This window comes from Tachysurus vachellii, chromosome 1 (genome assembly GCF_030014155.1).
Source record: "Tachysurus vachellii isolate PV-2020 chromosome 1, HZAU_Pvac_v1, whole genome shotgun sequence".
In the NCBI taxonomy this organism is placed as follows: domain Eukaryota; kingdom Metazoa; phylum Chordata; class Actinopteri; order Siluriformes; family Bagridae; genus Tachysurus; species Tachysurus vachellii.
Genome location: NC_083460.1, coordinates 36,483,811 through 36,503,435, shown reverse-complemented (window position 1 = coordinate 36,503,435; position 19,625 = coordinate 36,483,811). Strand labels below are relative to the sequence as shown.

The window sequence follows — 19,625 nt, the reverse complement described above, 5'->3', positions numbered from 1 at the left end:
AAGATATTTTATTGCCACGAGTTACTTAACCTGTGGTAACAATTTTATTCTATTACTATATTATTGTAGTTGATACAGAGTGAAATCAATTGAATTAGACCATAGATATACCGTTAGCCCAGAATGACCTTAAGGGAATTCTCTGAGTGAATAGACTTTTTCTACTGTTCCCACCAAATCATTAACTGAAGGTCATGTTTTTAAGTATGAAATTCCCACAGCATATTTAATCTTCGACTCAAGATACTCAGTTCAAGCATGTGACTTTGGTATCTTGTGGTTATATCATGATGACGTACAGCCAATATTAGTTAATATTAATATTAACGTGTGGTCATGGCACAATAAATCAGGGATAATGATGGGAAATCAAGAAATTCCAAATCTCTTCTTTTGTTTTATTCATATATTTTACCACTAAATATTGCTCAAAGTCACAAAATATGAAAAGTTATGAAATGTTACTTGGAGTGAAATGCAATTTAGGCTTTTTCACAAGCCTGATAATCTTCTAGCAAAGGAGTTCAGCAATAAATATGAACCCATTTCTTATTTCATTGAGTGACTCTGACTTAAAGAAATGAACGTGAAAATATCCTAAAACATTTCCTGAATATCCAATTACAAGTTCTAAAATATTCGGCTACAGAAAATCTTTTTGTGTGAAATAACATAGACCGGTGTTACACACTCTTTGCCACAAGTGCTGCCTAAGTGCTTAATGATGTGTGCAATTTTGGAAATTTACATGTGTTTAACTCTGTATACGCATCTCTGTGTAGTTGAAAGTAGGTGTGTGTGCATGTGTGTGGACTGTGTGTGGACTGTTGGAGTGTGGTAGAAGGTGTGATTTATCTAAATCAGACTGGTGTCCCCTTGCTATAGCCGTGCCTGTGCCACACTATGATTTATCTTTGTCAAAAAAACAGACACACAAGCACACAAATATAAAGTATAATCTACAAGCATGTGAAAATATCTATATGTCCCAATTTATATAATATAAGTGCAAAGCATGTGATACGGACATCCGCTACTCCGTACTGAGAGATTTAAACCCCAACCCAGTGTGAAGATGACACTCAGCGGTGCCAGGCGCCCACATGATGTAGCTATGGATGATCCTGACCCCTGTTGCGTTTGTGAATGGGTATTAAGGCTGAGGCTCAGGCCTCCATTAGCCTGAGAGGCCAGACAATGGGCTCACATGGGCACCTGACTTCCTGGCAAATGCCAAAACAGGTGCACTGTCCATCTGCCAGGCATGAATGCTACACCAGCACGGGCACCTGAAACAATGTCCTCGTCCCAGGAGTCTGGCAGAGCAGCCCGTCCTCAACAATAGCCTGGCATCAAAAGCTCAGGAACAAAAAAAAAAAACCTGAAACCCTCCATCGTGTCTGCGTTGTTATTAGATGGGGCAGTGTTATGACACAGACTGATTGCTGACTATCAAAACCAAAGCTGTTTGTCTATGGTGTAATTGCAGTGTGATTCTGTTATTACTCTCAGTGGGAAACATCAGACATTCCAAAAACATGGCAATTAAATCACAAAAAAATATTCCACAACAGTCTAAATTGTCCATATAAAGGTATCGGTCTCTGAGGTGCCAACTTTGCTAAAAAGAAAACCATAGAAGGCAGAGAAAAGGATTTAGCTCTTAGTGTGGACTGGTGTACAAGATGGCAGAATTATTACTCCAGGTGAGCACCAAGTAACAGGAATAAAGCAGTAATATTGTTATTACTACTTCTTAACAAACAGCTCCATTACTTTTCCAATCAAAGAGAAAACATCCCCACAATCATATTCTCTAATGGCTTGCGTAAAGTTCACCTAGATAAAGTCAGTGCAAAGTAGGAGTAAATGTGTGTTTATGTGCACTTTCCTCTTCAGAGAATTACCTTTTCTGCTGGATAAAATTCTGTGCTTTTGATCAGAACACTGCTTTTTCTGAAAAAAGCAAATTCTCTGCTGCATTAAGAAGACAGGGTTGAGTGGAGGAAAATTGTGGAGCTAACCAAGTTTTGTAATAGCATAGAGTTCTTTAGCAGGAGCTTAAAAAAGGCTTGGATTCTTTTGAATCATTAATTATTTTGAACTTATTTTGACCATGTTTGTATATGGACATCTGTCCAGTTATGCCGTATGTGTTTGTTGAACATTTCATTATAAATTGTGGCCTGGCACAGCTTTCCAGTTTATCCCAAAGAATTTCGGTCAGCGAGCCACTTAAGTGCTTCCACTTCAGCCTTGACACACCATGTCGTTATTGAGCTCGCTTTGTGCACAGGTCCACTGTCATGTCGGAACAGATTTGGGTCCATTAGTTCCAGAGAAGGGAAATATTAACCATTTTTACCAGTAAACTGGTGTTCTATCCCGCCATTGGAACAGAAAGCATCTTATTTATTTTATCGGCTCAAGTCTGGTATAAAATTAGTCAGGACACTTTCAGTGTGAGATGTTTTTAGGATAACCTAAACAGAATTTTAGTGGTTAAAGATAACACTCACACTATTATCCAGAGCAATTTACATTTTATTACATTTTATATAACTTAGCAATTGAGGGATAAGGGTCTTGCTCAGGGGCCAAGCAATGGCAGCTGGGTGGACCCGGGATTCGACTCAAAACCTTAAAACACTTTGACCGCAAAGCTACCACATCTCCTAACACCACAACACCTTCCTGGTTTTTGACACTCATGAACATGCACTTGGGGCATCTTAGAAAGATTACTTTACTCTCACTCACTCACTCATTTTCTACCGCTTATCCGAACTACCTCGGGTCACGGGGAGCCTGTGCCTATCTCAGGCGTCATCTGGCATCAAGGCAGGATACACCCTGGACGGAGTGCCAACCCATCGCAGGGCACACACACACACACACATACTCTCTCATTCACTCACGCAATCACACACTACGGACAATTTTCCAGAGATGCCAGTCAACCTACCATGCATGTCTTTGGACCGGGGGAGGAAACCGGAGTACCCGGAGGAAACCCCCGAGGCACAGGGAGAACATGCAAACTCCACACACACAAGGTGGAGGCGGGAATCGAACCCCCAACCCTGGAGGTGTGAGGCGAACGTGCTAACCACTAAGCCACCGTGCCCCCCCCAAGATTACTTTAAAGATTAATAAATGTACTAAAATGTTTTTTTGAATTTTTTTTAAATATTTCCCATAGTAGGCTAGGAAAAAACTAAATCCTGGTGAAAAACTACAAATTATTAAAGCGCTGAGTGTCTTTTTTCATAGGAGCCATTAAACACTACTGTGGAAACCCCAAATTAGGTGCAAACTCCATTTTTGGCCTGAAATGAATTGGAATGAATGCTCGACATAAAAAAATGACATTCTAGACAATTTTGAGCTTCTAACTTTGTAGCACAAGTTTGGAGAAGGCACACGCATACCATAGGTGTGATGTTCAGGTGTTTAAATATTTTTGGCTATATCATGTAGTTCGATAGTAGGGTGTTAAATCTAGTAGTTTCTGATGTACTATATTTTCCTGGTGTTTTGTTTCAATGCCTAGATTTGATGCCCAAGTAACTTGAATTGTTTCTCTTTGTAGAAAACTAACCACTAATGCTGGGAAAAGCTACTGTGATTTTTAATTTTAGGAAATGAAATTGGAGTTCTAATTTGTAACAGACCTGATTGTGTTTCCTCTTTTTTAAGAATTTCAATTTGCTAATTTAAAATCATACAAATATTTATTTGTAAAGTCTCTGCCAGGCTGGGGCACATATTGTTTATTTGTTGACATCACACTAATTCAAAACACTATTTAGGAAATGCTTTTTGCACAACACTCTCTCAGTCATTTTCCAACATTAAAATTCAAGTGATCGTGTTGTTAAAACAGGGTGGAACATATCCCAGCCACTAATGACTTACTGGCTGGGGACCAATTTAATAAAGTTTAATGATGTCAAGCTAGTGGAAAACGTGAACAGACGGGATCAGTTCATCGATACAACATGTCTACTGTGTCAGACAGTTCATAAATCGAGATGCATTCCAGGCGAAGAGCTGAATGTCATCATTCTATGACAACCCTGAGATTCCTGAGAAATAGCGAAGCTTTTGCATTGGAATTGGGCTTTTTTTTTTCTTTTCGTGTCTCCTGGACGACTGTCAGATGAGATGAACCTATCTGTAGACAGGGAAGTTTGATGGAGTGCCGGGTGCTGGACTAGAACCCGGTAAGTTTGCTCAAGGCAGATAAGATCATTCTGAAGCCAGATCTGTTAGATCACATCCATACGGAGGATGTTAGATTAATGTTGTTGAGGGGTTGGGAGGCTGTGCCTGGCTCTGTGAGTTTAGCTGTCTGGCATGCAACACTGGAGTCTTTTCAGTGTGTCTAAGTGTATGTGCAAACTGGAAGGCTTCAGAAAAAAAAAATGTAGAAGTCTGTGGCCACTCAGTGGAAAGTGAACGGGTTCAGGGCAGTCTCGTACCAGTACAGAAGTAAAGGCAATGAGAGATGCTTTCTTGGTATCATTGAATCATTAAATTCTTAGTGGCTAAATATCAACTTTAATAACCTGAAGAATCTTCCTTATGTACTTAAAGGTACAGCCAGTCATTTTTTTGAGAGGGACTAAGAGGGGGAAAAAAAATATAGAATAATACATGCAAAAGATCCACAGCCAGCTGTTTTTGTCCTTCAGTCTGAAGGGGGTCCCAAGAAAAGGCTCTTTTTCTATGAGTTCGGGCCAATTGCTGTGTTGTGACCCTGTGGGGACCGAGCATTCTACGCAAAACTCAGCCCTGTGAAATGAAAAGCTAATAAAACAGCCCAGGAGACATGCAGGCCTTAAACGAACAGTTTCTTTCAATCCAAATGAATATCCTACTGCTTCTTTGTGTGGTCTGGGAAGCATCAAAAAGACTAGTGGGGTTGAAAATCAGCCTCAGCTAAAGAAAGAATGAGGTGAAGGGGGGAGTTGAGTGACTGCAATCCCTGGCTGCCTTAACTACAGTGCAATCATTTCCTTCTCAGAGTGGGGGAGACGGAGAGGCAAGGAGAACTGAGATGCTTTGTGTAATGAAGCTTGGCATCTGAGAAAGCTCTGTTGCTTTTGTGAGTTGAAGACCTGATATCAGAATCGCATGTTCTTTTGGATAAACCCTTTTTAATCTAGACATCTCTGTAAAACGACATTATGTCAAACCAAATGTAACTGGATCAGGGTTCTGGAGGGAGGATTTTACAACCATGGCTGATAAGGATAATGTGTAACCAGATATATAGGCAACTTTTTCATCCTCAGTAGTTTCTCTGGTGCCCATTCATATAGTCTCAAAACACATTGACTTCAATTTATAATGATCTTCTACTTTAGCCTATTATCTGGTGAAATAAAGGAGTCAGATAGAGTAGTACAGAAACTAACCAAAAGTACCCATGTATTCTCAAGTGCAAAAAGGAGACCTTTTAAAAGTTGGTTGAGATTTGATTGTTCAAACAAAATAATAAGCTCCTAAACAGTCCAGCCATTGGACCATAATTGACACTCAATAGTATGACCCCAGATCTGCCGGGAGTATCACACAACACCCCCACTGTGCTCTTGCATGTTGAGACTCAGTCTAAATCCAGATCTTAGCCCGAGACCAGCAGACATGACCTCATGTTATTTAATGAAGCAGAGACACAGCAGATCGGACTACATGATACAAGTTAGCTTTCATTCAGGATGGGACTTGGGTCTTATTGCTGTTATGTAGAGAAGATTGCCTCAAGCTGAAGAATCAAACATGATCTATCATATGCCTCAGTATGTGCCTGAACCTTTCCTTGGAGAATTTTACCAGAGCATTGAGTGGTTTCGATTTTTGAAGCTTCCTATGACACAAAACAATCATTCTTTCTTGGTCCTAATTGTTTGCAGATGATGTTTAAAGATGTCACTTGTCTTATTAGAAATTTTTGGTGCTTATTAACCAGCATCTACCTTTTTGTTTTTCACAGCGCTCCAACATTAGGCAGTCCAGTTATCTCGGATATATCCCTGATCCGGCTCTCACCAGGGGGCCCGGCTGAGTCGCCCTTCAGTCCCCCACACCCCTATGTCTCACCCCATGTGGAACACTACCTACGCACAGTCCACAGCAGCCCAACACTTTCCATGATATCAGCGGCTCGTGGGCTTAGCCCTGCAGATGGTGAGCATGCACGCGCACACACACACACACACACACACACACACACACACACACACACACACACACACACACACACACTTTAATTTACTTTGCATGAACTGAGTATAATGTTTTTTTGTTTGTTTCTGTTTAATTCAGTTGAGTTCTTGTGTAGCCAACTTCAATTTAGTTCAATTAAATTTGATGATTTTATAGTGTAGCTGGTTTTAATCCAGTTTATGGTTTTAATTCATATTTGTTGCAGTGTAGCTATATTTAATCCAGTTCACTTTAATTTGGTTTTAGTTTAGCTGGTTTTAATTTGGTTCTGTTATGGTGTACCTAGTGTCAGTTCAATTCAATTTGGTGATGTAATGTAGCTAGTCTCCATTCAATTCAATTCGGTTATGTAGTATAGCAGATATTTTAGTCTATTTCAATTTGGTTCTGTTGTAATGTAGTTGGTTTCAGTTCAGTTCAGTTCTGCTGCAGAATGAGCCAGTTTTAACTCTATTTAGGTCAGCTCTATTGTAGTGTTCAAAGTTATGAATTAAGCTCATTTCCATTGTAGTGTAATCATTTTTATATCATTTTCAATTCAGTTTTTGTTTTGTTGTAATTAGTAAGTTGTTGTGTAGCCAGTTGTACATTCAGTTCTATTGACTTGATAAATCTATTTAGCATCAGAGCAGTTTTTCCTTCAATCTGGGTGTGGGTATTTTGCAACTGCAATATATTATGAATTTATTAAACATACCAAAAGTAGAACTTTCAGCTTTTCTAACCGTACCATGTCCGATAATGCATGTTGGAAGGTGCTAAAAACAAGTAAAAAGCTTGCAGGCAGTTAAGCTTTCTTTCTCACTGACTCTTCCATCTTCAGAGCTGAATTACAACAACAGGTGAACAGGCCAAATAGCAAATAAATCACCTTTTACAGTCTGTCGACAGTAATGGGACTGTGCTTTAAAACTTAAATAAGCAGCACACAAGAGATTCTGACAGCAATAACGCCGGATAGCAGCGGAGAGAGATAGTGGAGTTTATTTTATCTTGTAAACGGGGAGATGGCCTTGAATGTGAGATTTGATTATTCAGCTTTATGGTCCGATACAAGTGACCCTGCTCAAAGTGTAGCAGGCAGATATTTTAAGATATTCAGGATGTGATTAATTAAGGCTTTGATTTTCAGCACATATTTCAAATTCCAAAGGAATATATAGACATACCAGGTTTGGCATTATATTTAGGTGAGTAAAAACTTAATAAGCTTAATGCCATAATAATGCCCACGTGTACAAATGTGATTTAAAATGCAGTGTAATTTTACTATAGGGTTCCTCAATTTTTTGCCGCAGTATTACACACAGATGGAGGAGTGTGAGACACCTCAGTTCAAACACCTTCACATCTAATTGTGAGAAATCAGTAGTAATTTTTTTTTCAATGAGGAACTCAATAAGTTCCTACACGTACACAAACACATACACACATATACACACATTTTCACACAAACATGTCTCCAAGGGCGCAGCAGGAGCTCGATAATGCCAATACACTTTAACTGTATGCAAATGTGAACCATATGGCAAGCTGTGCTCATGGTCGGTATGGCCAAGTGAGTGTGTAAAGCAGATTTGGACCTCACACTCTTATTGCTCCTGACACTTTTAACCGAGCTTTACCAAGTGCAGATGTTAGCAGTGCATTGCTTTTGTAGCTCTAAAGATGTGTCTCTGTTTTCTCCCTTGTTTCCAGCTGGATGGATGTCTGTAAACCTGGCCATTATGTTTACCTTTTTCTTTATTTGTTCATTTGGTAAATGCTTTTATGTAATGAGACTAGTGAGGCAGAATACAGTCCAAGCAATGAGCTGTTCAAGGAGCAGACAGGAATACATGTGACATAAGACTACAGGACTAACCTGACCTACCAAAAACAAGTGCAAAATAAGAGGAAAACAGAGAGCCTCACTTGATCTAGAACAAATTAAAGAAGCAGTTTGTAATTCTGTCTGTAATTAAAACTGCAATGAACAAAAGGTTGACAAGTCTCCCCTTTCTTCCTGCCCCCTTTGTTGAAATGATCTGCTGTAAATGAGGTGCCTAGTAAGGAAAATAACTGGATTGAACATGGCTGTTCCAGCTGGGAGACAGAGGTTCAGTCTGGGCTGGAAAAATGTCAACAATAAATCTGATTCAAACAACGTAGTCAAATCCACCTGCTGACAATGACTATTTTTAAAAGAATTTAAGCAACAACAACAACAACAACAATAATAATAATAATAATAATAGTAATGATCATTTATTAATCGTTCTGTATATGTTTTCTTTTGTCAGTCTTCTTGCATACCTAAAAATACAAACTGCTCCTTTAAAGATTTAATTGTTTAGGATTTACTAGTCCAGATGTCATTGTTTATTACTTTATAGATTTGTTTGTGAGTCCTAACAGTTTCCAAACCAATTCTTTGTTACTATATTGCTTGCTTTTTTGTTATTATGTAAAACTGTTTCTTCTCTCTCTCTCCTCTTATCCATCTCTTTCATACCTTCTACAGTCGCCCATGAGCACCTGAAAGAGCGTGGGCTATTCGGTCTTCCTCCTCCCCCTCCCGGAGCCAACTCAGCTGATTACTACCACCTGATGGCGAGCCACAGGAGTCCATATGGAGATCTGATTGTGGCTGGATCCACCACTGCTGCTGCTGCCGCCGCCACTGCTGCTGCTGGTTACCTCCCGGACTACATGAACCCCATGGACAGTGAGTTTTAGCCCATGAGGGAGAAAGTATACATGCATAAAAGGGTTAAACATGTATTAGGTATGAATTACATGAAAGTAATGTCCGATAGAGATTGAAATAACAGTGCAAGTGTAAAATTATCAATTTATGTAAAAATGCCAGAATATCTATCTAGTTAAAATAGTAAATTCGCTAATATTATACTTCAATAATTATCACCTCAGAGAGTTTTTCCTTGCCAACAGCCTCTATCTTGTTCATTAGGAATACATTTTAATTAAAAAATAATATGTTTATACCTGAATATATATATATATATATATATATTCAGGCAGCCAATCACATTTCAATATGTAATAAATATGGGCCAGGTGACAATGACAATGACAATAAAGAGGTGGAAGGGTGTGTGCCTGGTTGTGAATGTTTCCCATTTGTATATTCATATTTACAGCATTCAGCAGATGCTCGCTACCACTTCCTTCATAGAATCTGGATTTATCTGTGAATTTAAACGTGTATGCATTTCTTTAGATAAGGTGTTTTTTTGTTCAGGTTCATATGAGTGAACTCATACAAAAAGGTACTAAACCTAACCTTGTTAGCAATGATAGCATTTCCTACGTTTCAACATTAGGTCAGTAAGAAATCGGCTAAACGCTCCAGACATGCTTCCTGTGAGATCTACTATAAATCCTAACCACACATCCTGATCTTTTGAAAATATTCCGCTCACAAGTGACTTAAGGTGGCTCCTCCATGTGCAGTATTTTCCCACTGTCACTGCCAGTGCTCTCTGTAAACACACATGCTGCTCTGACATTTATAAGAGTGTTTCCCTCTGAGGAAAGTGCGTGTGTTTAACATAATGAATGCCTGCTTTCATCTCTCACTTCCTAAGTCACCTTAAAAGGGGACCGGCGTCTGGAGCACAGGCTGATTCTTTCAGAGCGGGTCTTAGAGCTGTAGCATGCCACAGCCGTCACGTCATCCATCAACGACTGTTTAATGAAACTAGCCATCAGGAATCATTGCATGACCCGAAATGGAGATGGTAACCAGGTAGTGGAGAAGGGAGACGTGTCAGTCTTGGGAATTGTGAAAAATCCCAGATGAGTCGTTCACAGTTCATCATTTTGAAAGCTGTTAACTCTTTTGTCTATTTTCCTATCAACCTGTCAATTATAAAAACTTCCAAAACAAGTACTGAAAGTAAAAATTGTTGATTTAAAAAGAAGAATGTCATAAAACACAGAAGCTCACTAACCCTGTGAGCTACTGAGTAAATATTTGTTCAGACTTTACTATAGGCCAAACAGTCGACTCACAAAAACAAATAGCAGCTGAGCTTCTGTCTGCTTCGCCTCGCATGGGGTCTCAGGGCCTGCTTTTTTTTCTCCTTCACTTCATGCTGACCGTCTGCATCCAACCTCAGTCATGTGGCATGATGCGTGACCCTAAACAAAACCCTGACCTGTTAAACCAATGGCTTAATGGCTCATTAGACTGACTTTTCCTTGATGTCCTAGTCATTCTGGACCTGATTTCTCTGGACCTGAGAAACTAGCCTCTGATTAGCTTGAGCTCAGTGTGAATGGTACGTATTCAACAGGGTGGAAATTGACAGTTTTTACATTGGCTGGAAAATGAGACTTTGTAGACATCACTTTCTCTTAGAAAGCCTATATGCAGTATGTATATTGTGTGTTAATCCCAATATAAGCCCAATTCTTCAGTGGAAGGTTTTCCCAACATGGCTGTGTTGATTGTTTTACCAAACTTATGGAGTGTCTCTCTTCGGAATCAGCTTCAACAATTTACATTTGTAACAGCATTGTGAAGAAAGAAAGTGTTATATTAAGGGCTTTAAAACAATCTTGGAGCTTTAAAACAAAACTACAAATCAGACCCATACTGTTTAGTTCAAAAACCACTTGTTTTAACCTTTTTTCCATCAGTGGTGGAAATAATTTTAGATATCGATAACATTTGAGGGCACTAATAATACTCCCAATACAAGATTAGAAGGCGTGAAGAATAAAGTTTGGGTACATTTTGATATGTTTTGCTCCTTTTTGGTACAATTTGGGATGTTTTATTAGCGTCATTTCATTTCATTCATATGCTTTTTTGGTGCATTTTCGTAGGTTTTGTTATGCTTTGTTATTGTTTTTGGGATAGTTTTGGTAATTTTGCATTCATTTGGGTGTGTTTTTATTGCTTTTAGGATATTTGGGAATATTATAAAATGTTTCATTTCAGTTTGGAATAATTTGGTATGTTTTCGTATAATTTGGTATGTTTGGTATATTTTCATAGGTTTTGTTAGATTTTGTTATATCTCGATATGTTTTGGCTTCTTCTGGTAAAACATTTTAGTAACTTTGGAACGTTCTGGTACATTTTGGTACATTTTGGTACATTTCATAGGTTTTGGTTCTACTTTGTTACTGTGCCATTTGAACTGTGCTGTTCTCCACGTTATAGTTTCTCCTGGGGTTTTTGGAAACATTGGGTCCTTGCACTGTTCCTCTATTCTTTTTTTAATGGGGATTATACAGGGTTTTGAGTATGAGAGGGTTCCAGCAGGTTCTTAGCGGTCTCTGTTGACATAAATCACTAAGGTTGCAGGAAGAGGGGGGGTATCACGAGGCACAGAGCAAGCGACGCCCAGTTCTCCATTTGGCCATTTATCAAGGGAAGTGGCACATTAATAAACACATCTCCCCTGAGGTGAGGGCGTAACAGAGACAAATATGAGTGCCAAGGCTGAGCGGCCCGCATCCTACACACTCCCCCTCGCCCCATTAATGGCATGCAAATACCAGAACAGGCTCAGTGTAAAGGCATCACACCAAGGCAGCGCAGTTAACCATATAATCTTTACGTACACACGTGTAAACTTGTGTATTTTTGGTCCATCCTCTTAAAACAAAGGGAAATCACAGCTAACATCAGTAATGTCATGTGTGCATGAATTTTGCTGGTGTCTTAATAATATAGGGTGCAGCCTCTAAATGTTCTAGGTGCTAAACGTCTGGTAGGGGCCCGAGTGCCGAAACGAATGCTTTTATAATTACAGAGAGCCATTAGCTCATGCTAAAAGTAATGACCTTCACAGCTACAAAGCTGGAGGATTACTTATTAGCTGTGAGCTCAGTAGGGAATGTGCATGCACACACACACACGCACATACACACACACACAGAGGAATGGTTTGTGTAAGCTTGCTTGTGTTGGCACCAGATGTGATGGAATCATTATGGACGTCCGGTTGCCAGAGCTTCTGGTTACAACCCCTAATCACACACACATACTCACACATGCATTTGCCAACACCGGCACTAATGCCTCGCACCTGTTGAGTTAAAATACAGACTTTTTTACTCTGGAACACCAAAAACTCACTGACCAAAGCCTTTAACCTTAAACTTGTTTTTCTCTTGTTCTAAGGTTAAATTACTAAATTTAAATGTAAAATTGGTAAATGACTTTATTTTATAAATATATGCAATATATAACAGCAAAAACAGCTTAATTTTAGAACTTTAGATAAATTTATAGCAAATGTGTCTGTTTGTGTCGTTTAGAGTCGAAGTGAAAGTGTCTGTTGATTTAGTCACTTTTTGGATCGGGAAAAGGAAATAATTTCAGCAGATTGATTCAGCAACGGAATACTCGAAAAATCTTTTAGCAGATTTTCAACATATGAAAAAATGGCCCCAGTTTGGTGACTGGTGATTTTATTTTATTATATATATATATATATATATATATATATATATATATATATATATATATATATATATATATATACACATATGTGTGTGTGTCTGTGTGTGTGTGTGTGTGTGTGTGTGTGTGGTTTTTTTTAATGTATTTTGTATGCATTTAAAACATTAACAAATTAAAGAAAACCGAATGTTTTAAATACGACTGGCCATAAAGGCGAGTTTGTACTCTGTTTCAAGCATTTACAAATGATAAAAATGACTTGAGTAAAGACTAATTATTACTAATTATAAAGCTATCATGAAACTTTAGCAGTTATTTTAAAAATCTAGATGTTTATGTATTCAATCTGTCATTGATTTTCTTATCGGGCCATGAATACTTCAAACTTTGACAGAACTCATCACAAGCCATAATACTTACTGTGTATGTATTATGGCTTGTGATGAGTTCTGTCAAAGTTTGAAGTTTGAAGTGTTGTGATTTTTAAAAAGCACAACAAAACCACAAAATGCAATGGCAATTCAAGAAATTGAAGAGATTTTTAACATGCAACATCAAAAAAAAACACACACAATTGATAACACACTCAATTCAATTTAAATTAAAACAACAACTAAATCATAAACCACAGAAGATCAAAAAGTGCAATAACCAAACCACAAAAGCAACAAAACACAATAAAAGCAACAACACAAGAAGGATCAATGGCAAAATCCAAAACATAACAGAAAAAAAAAAAAAAAACGCAACAAAACAAAAAAACTCAACAGAAAATATTTTTACTGACACTTTTGTGATATTCATTTTGCTGCTGTGTTTTTATATATTTTTATTTTTTATTTTTATTTTCTTTATTTCTTGTTGATTTTCTGTCATGTATGCATTTTGCAATTACAGCACAAATATACACAATGTTAGTGCACAAAACGTTTGCAGATTAAACGATCCAAAATAGCCTTGTTAAGTATCTTGAAGCTCCGTGTTCCCAGAACTTTAACTTTTAAAAAAAACCTTCTGCTAACCTAAAATTGTTGGCTGCGATAAAGACGATAAAGAAATTTTCCATACATTTCCCACGTACACACTCACACACACATGCACACAAACACAACAGACGAGTACACACCTGCTCCGTTTTGCCTGCTCGTTCCCTTTTAAATTCTGACGAATCCTGTAAATTGCCCTCATTATCCAAACCGATAGACGCCTGCAACAGTTGATAGTTATCTAAATAATTACAGTAAATTATAGGCAATGATTAATCGTCGTGTTCAAATCAGAACGAGGTCATTGTGAGTTGGAGATGAAGTTGATAAAGATACTTGATTGCACTGTTTAGCTTTTATTTTAACAAAAAAATAAAAAAAATTCAACATATCAGAACAGTGTTCCTTCATGGTTCGGTGTGATCCCAGAATTTCGTGTTGAGCTTTGTTGTGTTCTCTCTTACCGAAGCGATCTGTGCTAGTTGAGTTTCTCAGTGTCGGACTTCGGCTACAGTATTAGCGAAGACACAATCTCTGGCACTTATTGATAGGGCTGTGCTATATTCCAGGGAGGCTGGGTGTCGGGGAGAGAGTGTGCAAGCATCGATCACGCTGTCTCACCTGGCACACACGCTCCTCACACACAACCCAAAATAGCACGGAGGTGGGCAGTATGGGGAAATGACACAATGCAATCCGCCACTGCAGCGACTCCATAGATTTCTTCTTAGCTGGAGAAACAGAGAATAATAGAGAATAATATTTCAGGATCAGTCAATCAGAGGCTCCCCTGGTAGGAGACGGCACACTTAGGAAAGACGGCACACTATCGGCTTTATCCGGGAGTCAGAGGAATGTGGGGATTAAGGAAAATAGGTTAGTGGGAATAAATTAGATAAAGTGATGAGGGTTGTTGGTCATGGGAGAGAGACGTGGGCGAAATTTGCTTAGCCATGAGCGTCAGATGAGGCGAGGAAGTCCACAGAGGTAGAGCAGAACTTGCCATAAATCAGAAGAGTGTATCTGAGGCTGGATTTGTGTTCGTATTTGAACCCAAAAGTGGGCATGGCCAAAATGTTTCAGTTTGCTTTATTGTTTTATTTACTGGAAAACACTAAAAATACCTACAGGTAAACAAAAAAAATCTTGACCTTGTTGCCTGAAGCAGGCAATTAATATGGACGGTGTTAAACAAATCTCCATAACGTCTTTGTGTGTGTTGTACAGTGTCACGCTTCCCCAGCCCACGCCTCACACCCAGACTAAGCCGGAAGAGAGCTCTGTCCATCTCTCCACTTTCAGACTCCAGTATCGACCTACAGACGATGATTCGCACTTCTCCCAACTCTCTAGTGGCCTACATTAACAACTCGCGCTCCAGCTCGGCCGCTAGCAGCTCATACGGCCATCTCTCCGTCGGAGGCATCAGGTAAAACAACCATGTGAATCACTTACCTTGTTAACTCCTGCAGATGTAACCTATTATGTTCAAATCACGACAAATCCATGTCAAGTTTACTAGGAGAAGTTGAGTTGGACATTATAGAGAAATAATGTTGAGGTCATTTAAACCAGAGAGAAAGAAATTATAGAAGAGAAGTAAGGATTTACATGTATGGCGTTTAGCAGACGCCCTTAACCTATCTCATTTGCCGAGGGGCCAGGAGTGGCTTGGTGGCCCTGGGATTCAAGCTCATAATCATTCAATCAGTAGTCCAACAGCTTAACCAATGAGCAACCACATCCATACAGGATTAAAACACCCTGTGCTCCTTATAAAGTAATAGTATAAAGTTTTTTTTTTTATAAAGTCATTTTTTTTTAGATTATTTTAAGAAGAAGTGCATTTAAGTGTGATACTTGGTGGACAATAAATACACATTCATTTAAAAAAAATACATTCTTTTTTTAATCCATTTTATGAAAGTACTAAAAGAAGCCAGTTACTTCTCCTTTTAGTGCCGGTTTGTTACCTACAAATAACAAAATTTTCATTCCCAATTCAGTTTTTATGTCATGAAATCGCACAGTGGCTCTAAAACAGATTCACATTGTTCAAAACATCATTATAAACTAGAGCAGAAGCTATAGTTAAAGTAAAACAGGCAATATCCTATAAAGCAGGTATAGAGTCACGGCTGCTCTATCATTAGATCCGACACCAATCCAGCTTTAATGGAAGAAATGGAAAAATAGAAGATGAAAATAAAAGCACAGAGAGACAGAGCAGCTGATCAATGATACGTTTAATGTTGTGCAACATCCACAAAACAAAAGAGTTTTTAAGATAGTTAAGGTTTTCTGTTAAGAGACATTTATTTAACACTTATGGAAGGAGTCTTGAGTTTGAGCACTTTGTAATGATCAGTAAGTTTTCCACCATGAAATGTATATATTGAGTTAGCTGTTTAATTTAAACTACATTTTCTTAATTCTATATACCAGGAATTTCCTGTTTTATTGTTCTAATTTATTTTATTTTATCATTGAATGTCTTTGTCATATCACACTCTACAATAGTGATTAAAGGCTCATATGAAAGTAGACATTTGTGCTTTAAGAATTTGTATTTTTTTTAAGTATTTCTGTTCTTACCTAGCTTACTAAAAACAAAATGTTCACAGACATTTGCCCCAAAACAAAAAAAAACACTGAAATGCTTCTATCTTCAAAGTAAATTATGATATCAAACCCATTTCTGCTCTCTGAGATGCCCTGAGTGTTTATTCACAATCATCTAAACTTTGAAACGGTTATCTTCAAACACTAAAACTCTATGTAAGGTTATCTCAACAGAGGGAAAAACATCTCACACTGAAAGCCAACAGTGTCTTGATTAATTTTATACTGGCGAAAAAGAATTCTTTAATTATATATATTTCTAATTTGTAATGATTATTAATGATTAGATAATTTATTATATATCATTCTAATTTGATTATACTGATTGAAAACGTCTGATAATTCGAATGGAACTTCAGTGCAAAAAGGTAAAAATGGGTAAAAGAAGTTCTCTAGTAACTGCACAACATTGCTTCAAACTCGAAACTCCAAAAAGCGGCGACGTCATTTATTAATTTGTTTATATTAAGTACATTTCTGTGGGATGAGGAATAATAGGTGGCACGGTGTGCAAATTCAGGGTTGTATTAGTAACTCCGCTCACATCGGGACACAATACACCACCATGTCCTAGATTATTTTACATTAACACCACAACCACAAGTGTTTCATTCCTTACATGGTTTATTCTATAGTTCCTTTGATATTTCCACAGAAACCATATTTAAGCAAGTCGGTACTGAATTTACAGAACTGAATTATGTTTTTTTTTTTTTTTTCACTTTCATTAGAACACTGAATGAAAAAGTGAATTCACTGCACAGCATTTTGGTCAGTGTCGGATTTTATGTATGAATTCTATAGAAATTTGACTTTGTTATCCTACAGAGTGCTCGTTTCCAGCCGGATATTTCTGCCTGTCTCTATCTGAGGCTCTGTGTGTATGTCTGCAGAGATTTATTGCTCATTATGCTGTTTGTGACAGTAACATGAAATATGGCGCTCGTGTATTGCGCTACAGAGATGTGGGCTACGACGAAGTGGAACGAGTGCTTATCCCTGTGTATTTTGTGTCTTTTTCCATTTACCTCTCTCTTTTAGCCCTTCTTTTCCTTTCCATCACTCCATCAACCCGGTGGCGTATCAACAGCTGCTGTCCCAGCAGAGAGGCCTGAGTCCTTTTGGACACACACCTCCACTCATGCAACCGTCTCACACCTTCTCCTCACGACAACACACACTCACCAGCTCGGGACTGAGCGCTAGTACACATAATGAAGCTGAGACTAAGGTACTGCACATATATACATACACATATACAAACTACAGTGCCACACACACTTATACCATTTTCTCTCACAGGCTCACCATTATCAGTATGATGATGGCTGTTTTGAGTACAGAGTTGCCATGGCAATAAGACAAATTCTTAATAAACAGCAATAACACAGTATACGTTAACAATATTAATCACACACTACTTCATTTCCTGCACACATCACTCCAAGCTGTTCGTTCTCATTTACTTCTTCAGTGTAAGACGTGCTTGTAACTTACATAACTAACATAAGCCTGACCCTCAGGAGCTTTAGGGTAGAGGTCACAGAGGGAACCTGTAACATCTGTTACATCTGTAACATCTGTAACCACATGTTTAGAGAGTGTGTGCTTTAACTTGCCCATTCTGAGACCTCTGTAGTGGCTTTCATGTGTTTGTTCAAAAGCACTTATCATATCTGTGGCCTAAAATCCCCCTGCATGACGGTTTTCAAGTCTCTAATTCCTGTATATGCTGACTCCCTCAGTCTGGAATACACACACACACACACACACACAGAGTCTTCAGTAAAGGCTCCTACATTTAGACCTTATATGCATAATTAGCACAGATTCCCGCTACCTTAAGAACTGCATTCTGCATAGTTTTCATAAAATGTGTGTGTGTTTGTGTGTGTTTGTGTGTGTGTGGCTCTGATCACTCTTTAAAAGTATCTGTCTCACCGGAGAGATCACCGTTCTTTTATAGTTGTAAGGAAGATAAATCCTTTCCTGTGAAACTAAAGAACAGGGCTAATAGGCAAGTCCCAGTTTGACAATGTGGGCCACTTACTTACTCATCAAACTAGATACAGAAATGAAAAAGAAAAGGTTTCACCTATTGCCTTATATAATGCTTACGATCAATTTTCAGCTATTTTTGATGATGTGTCACTTTCTGGGATTAATTAGCTTTAGTTTCTTGTTTCAGTCAATAACAGTGGGATGAGTTCAGTGTGTGTGTGTGTGTGTGTGTGTGTGTGTGTGTGTGTGTGTGTGTGTGTGTGTGTGTGCAGCTCCTTTACTTGAATAGTATGAAATCTTCTGATTACTATGCAAAAGTCATCCATAAAACTTTTCTGTCAAATAATTAATTGCTTAATGTGGCAGTTCTGTGAAAAGTTGACGACCAAAAAAGGTTTTAAAAAAATTGCCACTCTACATTTTTACCCTCATGACCTCAAGTCTAGATCGTACGAGGGTGCAGATTAAAAAATCGTCTAGAACACTTTCCTCTGATATACAAAGTACTACATGGGCTTCATTTGCATACCAGATCCTAATTGGCTATTATATTTTATGACAGAATGAAAACTTGCCTTTTGTGTTCGGTTAGAACTTTTTCTTATTTTTTTTCCTTTTAGAGAATTTCCTAAAAGACGTCTATTGCAATGTTCAGCTCATTAATGACTTTGCGGTTAGCCTAACAAACTCTTCAGTTCTTCAAGTTCTCTCTGTCTCTTATTTCTCAACAGAACACGAGTAGTGACTCAGCAGTCAGCAGCACAGTAAACCCGATGCACACAAAAAGGTCAAAGGTTAAAACGGAGTTGGACAGCTCACGACCTCTCTCACCCTGCTCACCGGTAAAAATCTTTTTCCTTTGTTTCTTTTTACAGTATGTTTCATGCCCATTACAGAAATATTAATGTGTTCATGGCCTTACAAGCACACATGGTGAAATTTAGATGTTTTTTTTTTCACTATACTGTACAATTCTCAATAAAGCTGTAGTGAAGACCACCAACCACTGTGAAGTCCAAGACCATGACTAAGTGAGATCGAATCAAGGTTTGGTCTTAAGCAGGTCAAGGCCAAGTCAAGTTTGTGTTCTAATGAAAGCTGTCCTGAAAGCCATCAAATCCTTTTCTTTATTCATGCACTGCACCAATGATTAACCTGTTTTCTAAAACAAGGACTTACGTCTTGACAAACTTTGAGCATGTGAAAAGAACAGACAGTACCAATGTTAGTTTTGGATGCTGTTGGTCGAGACATGACTGTATTTCTTGAGACCAACACCTAAGACTGAGACAAGTCAAAGTACAAATGCAAATATATAGAGAAAAGTCAATACAGACCAGACTCAGGAACTACAGCTG

The 19,625-nt window shown here is 38.3% G+C and overlaps 1 protein-coding gene across 1 annotated transcript in view; it reads left to right on the top strand.

The window, feature by feature from the left end:
• The window catches only part of gli2b (GLI family zinc finger 2b), an 81,367-nt gene that overhangs the window by 48,376 nt on the left and 13,366 nt on the right, over positions 1-19,625 (top strand). The window contains exons 4-8 of the mRNA XM_060885571.1: positions 6,002-6,195; positions 8,738-8,941; positions 14,872-15,073; positions 17,308-17,497; positions 18,999-19,109. Of these exons, the coding sequence (XP_060741554.1) occupies positions 6,002-6,195; positions 8,738-8,941; positions 14,872-15,073; positions 17,308-17,497; positions 18,999-19,109 (901 nt within the window). The remainder of the gene's footprint in view (positions 1-6,001; positions 6,196-8,737; positions 8,942-14,871; positions 15,074-17,307; positions 17,498-18,998; positions 19,110-19,625) is intronic.